This window comes from Saimiri boliviensis, chromosome 6 (assembly GCF_048565385.1).
Source record: "Saimiri boliviensis isolate mSaiBol1 chromosome 6, mSaiBol1.pri, whole genome shotgun sequence".
NCBI lineage: Eukaryota > Metazoa > Chordata > Mammalia > Primates > Cebidae > Saimiri > Saimiri boliviensis.
This window is the reverse complement of record NC_133454.1, coordinates 54,897,088-54,905,656: the sequence shown is the minus strand read 5'-3', so window position 1 is coordinate 54,905,656 and position 8,569 is coordinate 54,897,088. Positions and strand designations below refer to the sequence as shown.

Genomic DNA, 8,569 nt, shown 5'->3' with positions numbered 1-8,569 from the left:
AGGCTAAGGCAGAATAGCTTGAACCTGGGAGGTGGAAGTTGCAGTGAGCTGAGATCGTGCCACTGCACTCCAATCTGGGCAAGAGTGAAACTCCATCTCAAGAAAAAAAAAAAAAAAAAGCATTGTGTGATCTGAACCATCAAGCCTAATTACCAACGTCATAAGGCATACTCAGAAAAACTAAATCCTACCTACCCCTAACATAAGAAGAGCCACAGTTGGCAATGAAAAAAAAAAAACCTGTAGGAAAGGCACTGAAAAAAAAAAAAGAGCCACAGTTTAAGGAACAACCTCTTTTCTAAGTCTGCAAAATCCTAAAAGAGTCTGACTACAGTCTAACTTCCTAACTTGGGACTTTCCTCCCATTCAGACGTAATGTTTCACCTACTACTTCCACATACTGACTTACTGTCACCAGAGAAAGTCATCTCCCTTTCAATATAAACATCCAGGCCATGCTGCCATTCAGGACAAACCCAGCATAGCCTGGAGACTCACTTGTTGTGGGATCACCATCCAGAGACAACCAGCCAAAGGAGGAGCTGGCATTAGAGATATCTGAGAGAGTTCGGCGGGCCAGCACCACCGGCACAGGCGGCTTTGGGACATCATACCCATCATCCTCATTTTCTGATTCCTCAGGACCAGTGTTGGCATGGGCTGCAGCCACATTCCCTTCACCTGGAGAAAAGTTTGTGATGTTACCTTCTTCCCACACACTTCATCTTCTAATACATTTCAATATAGGGACATCCACTCATTTTTGCATGTATGCAATCATTTAACTCGTTCAACAGTTACCGATTGTCTACTGTGGGCCAAACACCGTGTAAACAGAGATAAAAATAGAAAATAAAATCTATACCAATACTGCAGTTTTCTTTTTTGAATATGCCAAAGGTTACTCTTGACAAGGTTAATAGCCACTGCACTGATGCCAATGACTTGAATGTCATCTTAGAGCATTCAATAAACATTTCTTTTTTTTTTTTTTTTTTTTGAGACGGAGTCTTGTTCTGTCACCAGGCTGGAATGCAGTGGCGCAATGTCGGTTCAAGTGATTCTTCCACCTCAGCCTCCCAAGTAGCTGAGACTACAGGCGTGTGCCACCACACCTGGCTAATCTTTGTATTTTTAGTAGAGATGGGGTTTCATCATGGCCAGGATGGTCTCGATCTCTTGACCTCGGGATCTGCCCGCCTCGGCCTCCCAAAGTGTTGGGATTACAGGCGTGAGCCACCATGCCCAGCTCAATAAACTTTTCTATCCACATTCTACCTTGGAATATTAGCAAAGGGTCCTATGAGAGCAGGCTTCTTAAACTTTCTGCCCCCTACCCGCCGCCTGCCCATGATCAGTTGACTTCTTGAACTTTCAATCTGGTAGGCTAGTTAACATGGGAACTGAGCATTCACCACCCCCACATAAAAGAATTTAATCAATGCAATGAGAATAAAAAGAAGCTTACAGGTACAGAGTATATAACATAAATGTCTCTGGGCCCTGGAAGGACCCCCCCAAAAAAAAAAAGCACAAAAAGAACCAGCAGGGTGAATAGGAGATAAAAGAGTGGGGGTACTTTACTGCCCACGGATCAAAGATAGTTGCCAAAGATTACTGAAAAGAATTTTCAGCTTTGGCTGGGCACGGTGGCTCACGCATGTAAACCCAGCACTTTGGGAGGCCAAGGTGGGTGGAGCACCTGAGGTCAGGAGTTTGAGACCTGCCTGGCCAACATAGTGAAACCCCATCTCTACTAAAAATACAAAAATTAGCCAGGTGTGGTCAAGCATGCCTGTAGTCCCAGCTACAGAAGAATTTTCAGCTTAGATCAAGCTATCTCAATTGCCAAATATTACAGGTTCATTCCTATGGCATATCAATGATTTTTAAAGTAGCAGAATGGCTACTTACCAAAGGTGCTGCTCTCGGTGACAGATGGCGCCTGAGATTGAATATTATACATTGCTTCATATGTACAGCTATCAATCTGCTGGTCGCAATCACATGCTCTGAACCAGAAGGAAAGTGCAATAATGATCTTTGGAAACAGAACTGTTATCTGTAAACTTATGAAGACTCATCTTCTCCTTTCGCTAGTATCACTAATAAATGTTGGTAAGGTTGACTCTTGTGGCAAGTGATAGATGTGTGTGTTTTTGAGGTTATCATGTTGCTGAGAAAACGTTAAGTGCAATTACCTACAGCTACAAAAGGCTTAAACCATTAAGGACTAGATTTATCTTTCTGCTTTAATCCAGGTAGGTAACACTATGTGCAGGAGCAAGCCAGGCAGGTGAAGGGTGTCAATTACCCACATAAAGGTATATGACCCAAAATAGGGTTGTTGTGAACCTACCGTGAACTCTGGGATGCATCCAAAGGCCGCAGAGGCCTGGAAGAGGGAGTCATGTACTCTGTGTCCTCTTCATCCTCACACTGTTCCCCAGGTGGCAGTTTTGGCACAGGAAGAGGTCTGGAAGGTGAAGAATAAAAAAGAGAAAAAGCTGGTAAACTTTGAAGTATCAAATAAGTGGCTTAAATACAACTCAAACTGGAGAGAGCAAAATACATGTCACCTGGGGAACTATTATTTCTACTGACCAAAACAGGTAATTAGCAAAAGCACACTAACTAAAAATGTCACTTTCAACTGACCAAAGGTGCAGCCTTTATGCTTCAGAGGTGATATACTGGGCTAATCACCTGATTCTGGTTAGTTCTATCCCCACAGAAGCTTCATTACAGAGTCCCAGGTCTAGAGTTAGAGAAACAGCAATAATTTTTCTGACAATATGTTAGAATTGTATACTAAACTCCAATCCTAAACTCTACTTATGGTTTCAAGGACTACACAGCTTATCAAAAGCTTCCTCAAACTCCTTGTTTTTGAGAGAGAGAGAGAGAGAGAGAGAGAGAGAGAGAGAGAGAGTGTGTGTGTGTGTGTGTGTGTGTGTGTGTGTGTGTAAACTTCCCAGGAACTCTGTTTATAAAAACTCCTTGTTTTGCCAGGCGCGGTGGCTCAAGCCTGTAATCCCAGCACTTTGGGAGGTCGAGGCGGGTGGATCACGAGGTCAAGAGATCGAGACCATCCTGGTCAACATGGTGAAACCCCGTCTCTACTAAAAATACAAAAAATTAGCTGGGCATGGTGGCGCTTGCCTGTAATCCCAGCTACTCAGGAGGCTGAGGCAGGAGAATTGCCTGAACTCAGGAAGGCGGAGGTTGCGGTGAGCCGAGATCGTGCCATTGCACTCGAGCCTGGGTAACAAGAGCGAAACTCCGTCTCAAAAAAAAAAAAAAACTCCTTGTTTTATACAAGAAAAATTTAAAATAGAGATAAAGTGACCTGGCAATTAGCATAAATTCTGAGGCGAGAACCCAGATCTACTGACTCCCACGTCAAGGATCCTGCTGTTATACCCACATGTAACTTTCACCCAGTAACTTTGGAAACAAGACTTCTGCCACCTCATGAAATGAAACCAAAAAAAACCCCAACAAAAACAAAAATACCCCACCAAATTATAGGGGGAAAAAAAAGACACACAAAAACCTGCTTCTTGGAGTGTGAATTTGTGTTTCTCCTGCTTTCCTCTTTGTATTACTTTTGCATATCCTAAAGATACTACAAGGAGTACCTCGTGAATTTATTTGTCTGCTTAATGTTTAGATTTTCCTAATTATAAAAGCAACACGTTTATAATACACCTGTAAGTGCTATAGAAACTTAACGCATATCATAAAAGTCCCCTTTAATCTCATATAAGTTTTGCTTTTGTTGTTGTCGTTTTTTGAGATGAAGTCTCTCTGTGTTGCCAGGGTGGAGTGCAGTGGAACGTCTCACTGCAACCTCTACCTCCTGGGTTCAAGGGATTCTCCTGCCTCAGCCTCCTGAATAGCTGGACTACAGGCGCGCACCACCACGTGAAAGTAAGTTTTCTATTTTTTTTTTTTTTTTTTTTGAGACGGAGTTTCACTCTTGTTACACAGGCTGGAGTGCAATAGCTCGATCTCGGCTCACCGCAACCTCCGCCTCTTGGGTTCCGGCAATTCTCCTGCCTCAGCCTCCTGAGTAGCTGGGATTACAGGCACGTGCCACCATACCCAGCTAGTATTTTGTATTTTTAGTAGAGACGGGGTTTCACCATGTTGACCAGGATGGTCTCGATCTCTTGACCTCGTGATCCACCCGCCTCGGCCTCCTAAAGTGCTGGGATTACAGGCTTGAGCCACTGCGCCCGGCTAATTTTTCTATTTTTAATAGAGACATAGTTTCACCATGTTGGCCAGTATGGTCTTGATCACTTGATCTCGTGATCTGCCCGCCTAGGCCTCCCAAATTGCTGGGATTAAGGCATGAGCCATCACCCAGACTTCATTTGAGTTTTTTTTCTTATGTATACCTATTACTTTTATTAGGTTGATGCAAAAGTAATTGGGTTTTTTGCTGTTAGTGGCGAAAATCGCAATTGTTTTGGCACCAACCTAAATATGGAAAAATTAGCCTTTAAAACTCAGCAAATATCCACTCAAGATTTGTGCAGCTCATTCTGAAGTTCTGAGGCAGAAGTGTATTGGTATCTACAATTTACTTTGAAAACATCAAAAGGCAGATTATCGTGTGATAAAACAAGTATAATAAAATGCTAAAAGTAAGGCCGGGCGCGGTGGCTCAAGCCTGTAATCCCAGCACTTTGGGAGGCCGAGGCGGGTAGATCACGAGGTCGAGAGATCGAGACCATCCTGGTCAACATGGTGAAACCCCGTCTCTACTAAAAATACAAAAAATTAGCTGGGCATGGTGGCGCGTGCCTGTAATCCCAGCTACTCAGGAGGCTGAGGCAGGAGAATTGCCTGAACCCAGGAGGTAGAGGTTGCGGTGAGCCGAGATCGCGCCATTGCACTCCAGCCTGGGTAACAAGAGTGAAACTCCGTCTCAAAAAAAAAAAAAAAATGCTAAAAGTAGAATCCAGGTGATCAGTATATGGGTGTTCACTGTAAAATTCTTTCACCTTTACTACCTTGGTAATTTTTCACAATCAAATGAGGTGGCGGGAGGACAATCTACATTAAGAAAGAAATACCTGGCCGGGCGCGGTGGCTCAAGCCTGTAATCCCAGCACTTTGGGAGGCCGAGGTGGGTGGATCACGAGGTCGAGAGATCGAGACCATACTGGTCAACATGGTGAAACCCCGTCTCTACTAAAAATACAAAAAATTAGCTGGGCATGGTGGCATGTGCCTGTAATCCCAGCTACTCAGGAGGCTGAGGCAGGAGAACTGCCTGAACCCAGGAGGCAGAGGTTGCGGTGAGCCGAGATCGGGCCATTGCACTCCAGCCTGGGTAACAAGAGCGAAACTCTGTCTCAAAAAAAAAGAAAGAAAGAAAGAAATACCTAGGCTGGGTACATGGCTCATGCCTATAATCCTATCACTTTGGAAGGCCAAGGCAGGCAGATCACCTGAGGTGAGGAGTTTGAGATCAGCCCGGCCAACATAGAAAAGCCCAGTCTCTACTAAAAATACAAAAGAAGCTGGGTGTGGTGGCACATGCCTATAATTCTAGCTACTTGGGAGGCTGAGGCAAGAGAATTGCTTGAACCTGGGAGGTGGAGGTTGTGGGAAGCTGAGATCCCACCATTGCACTCCAGCTTGGGCAACAAGAGCAAAACTCTCTCTCTCTCAAAAACAAACAAACAAAAAAAGCTGGGCGCGGTGACTCATGCCTGTAATCCCAGCACTTTGGGAGGCTGAGGCGGGTGGATCACAAGGTCAGGAGATTGAGACCATCCTGGTCAACATGGAGAAACCGTGTCTCTACTAAAAATAAAAAAAAATTAGCTGCGCATGGTGGCACGTGCCTGCAATCCCAGCTACTCAAGAGGCTGAGGCAGAAGAATTGCTTGAAACCAGGAGGCAGAGGTTGTGGTGAGCCGAGATCGCGCCATTGCACTCCAGCCTGGGCAACAAGAGCGAAACTCCATCTCAAAAAAAAGAAAAAAAAAAAAAAAAAAAAAGAAACACCTAGATTTTTCGCTGGACCACAGTGGCATGATGACAGCTCACTGTGGCCTCGACCTCCCAGGCTCAAATGATCCTCCCACCTCAACCTCCTCAGTAGGTGGGACTTACAGGCATGTGCCATGATACCAGACTAATTTTTAAAAACAACTTTTTAAAATAGAGATGCAGTTTCACTATGCTGCCCAGGCTGGTCTTAAACTCCTGGGCTCAAGTGATCCTCCTGCCCTGGCCTCCCAAAATGTTGGGATTACAGGCCTGAGCCACCCTACTCAGCCCTAGATTTTTCTTAATGTGGTATTTGGCCATACTGCATCAGTGAAGGTATAGGGAAATGAATGGGAACTTTGTTACACAGCTATAGAAATAAGTAATTAACACATTTCTGTTGTGTAACTCAACAAAAGGATTTATCAAACATGCATACTCTTGGTCTCAAAAATTCCATTTCTAAGAATTTTCCCTAAGGAAACCATCAAGAACATTCATTGTAGCATTATTTATAATGCCACCAAGTAAAGTAGTGTCATCACAAGTCACTGCAGCCTCAACATCCTGGGCTCCAGCAATCCTCTCACCTTAGCCTCCCAAGTAGCTGGGACTGCAGGCGTGTGCCATCACATGCCTGGCTGATTTTTTACTTTTTGTAGAGATGGGAGTCTTACTATGTTGCCCAAACTCCTGGGCTCAAGCGATCCTCCTGCCTTGGCCTCCCGAAGTGCTTCCATTACAGCATGAGCCACCACTCACAGCCAAGAAACATTACCTTTAAAGTAGTAACATTAAGGCTGAGAGCTAATTTCTAACCAGAAACAATGGAAGCCAAAAGAGAGTGGAATGATATTTTTTAAACTGCTGAAAGAAAACAACTTCAGTTCAGATGCTATATTTGGCTGGGCATAGTGGTTCACGCTTGTAAATCCCAGCACTTTGGGAGGCTGAGGCAGGCAGATCACTTGAAGTCAGGAGTTCAGGACCAGCCTGGCCTACTTGGTGAAACCCCATCTCTACTGAAAAAAAAAAAAAAAAAAAAAAAAAAAAAAAAAAAAAAATTAGCTGGGCATGGTGGCATAAGCCTGTAAACCCAGATACTTGGGAGGCTGAGGCAGAAGACTTGCTTGAACCTGGGAGGCATAGGTTGCAGTGACCCGAGATCATGCCACTGTACTCCAGCCTGGGTGACAGAGAGAGACTGCATCTCAAAAACAAAAACAGATGCTGTATTCAGTGAAAGTATCTTTTTAAAAAAATTAGAAGTGGGCTGGGCGCGGTGGCTTAAGCCTATAATCCCTCCACTTTGGAAGGCCAAGGTGGACAAATCACTTGAGCGTACAAGTTTGAGACCAGCCTGGGAAACATGGCAAAACCTCATCTCTACAAAAAATGCAAAAATTAGCTGACCATGGTACTGTGCATCTGTGGTCCCAGCTACTTGGGAGGCTGAAGCAGGAGGATCACTTAAGCCTGAGAGATTTAGGCTGCAGTGAGCTGAGATTGTACCACTGTAATCCAGCCTAGGCAAAAAACAGAGCCACTGTGTTAAAATACACTCTAGGCTCGGTGTGATGGCTCATATCTGTATTTCCCAGCAACTCAGGAAGCTGAGACAGGAGGATCTCTTGATACCAGGGTTCAAGACCAGCCTGGGCAACATAGCTAGACCTTGTCTCTACTAAAAATAAAAAATTAAAAACTTAGCCAGGCATGGTGGCAAATGCCTGGAGTCTCAGTTACTCAGGAGACTGAGGTGGGAGGATCTCTTGAGCCCAGTTCACTGAGGCTGTAGCGAGCTATGATTGTGTCTTTGCACTGCAACCTGGGCAACAGATCAAGACTCTATCTCTAAATAAATAAATGAAACTTTTTTTTTTTTTTTTTTTTTTTTGAGACAGAGTTTCACTCCTGTTGCTCAGGCTAGAGTGCAATGGCGCGATCGCGATCTCCGCTCACCACAACCTCTACCCCGCAGGTTCAAGTGATTCCCCTGCCTCAGCCTCCTGAGTAGCGGGGATTACAGGCATGCGGCACCACACCCAGCTAATTTTGTATTTTTGGTAGAGATGGGGTTTCTCGATGTTGGTCAAGCTAGTCTTGAACTCCTAACCTCAGGTGATCAGACTGTCTAGGCCTCCCAAAGTGCTGGGATTACAGGCATGAGCCACCACGCCCGGCCAATAAATGAAACTCTTAACAAGTCACGAGTGCATGATGGACTCTCTCAGTAACTATTAAAGAATAGAAGGAGTTGTGCTCACTTCAGCAGGACAAACACTAAAACTGAAAGGATACAGAGATGATTAGCATGGCCTCTGCACAAGGATGACACACGAATTTATGAAGCGTTCCCGCCTCCACCTCCCAAAGTACTGGGATAACAGGCATGAGCCACCATGCCTGGCCAAAATTTCTAAATTTCTATGTACCCTAATTACCTAGGCCAAATATACAGGTAACACAAATACACATAACAAAAAGGAAAAGAATCACAGTCATAGGTGGAGAATTTAACATACTTTTCTCAGTTATCAGATAGCAGATTTTTAAA

The 8,569-nt window shown here is 44.4% G+C and overlaps 1 protein-coding gene and 1 non-coding gene across 4 annotated transcripts in view; one reads left to right on the top strand and one right to left on the bottom strand.

Annotated features, from left to right (window-relative positions):
- The window catches only part of CBL (Cbl proto-oncogene), a 100,220-nt gene that overhangs the window by 9,953 nt on the left and 81,698 nt on the right, over positions 1–8,569 (bottom strand). For all 3 annotated transcript variants that reach the window (XM_039471382.2, XM_074400726.1, XM_074400727.1), the window contains 3 exons: positions 2,360–2,476; positions 1,915–2,012; positions 499–681 (listed from right to left, as the gene is read on the bottom strand). In XM_039471382.2, coding sequence (XP_039327316.2) covers positions 499–681; positions 1,915–2,012; positions 2,360–2,476 — 398 coding nt within the window. The remainder of the gene's footprint in view (positions 1–498; positions 682–1,914; positions 2,013–2,359; positions 2,477–8,569) is intronic.
- LOC120364766 (U6 spliceosomal RNA) lies at positions 8,272–8,378 on the top strand. Its single transcript, XR_005579914.1, has one exon. It is a non-coding gene; the product is annotated as a U6 spliceosomal RNA (small nuclear RNA).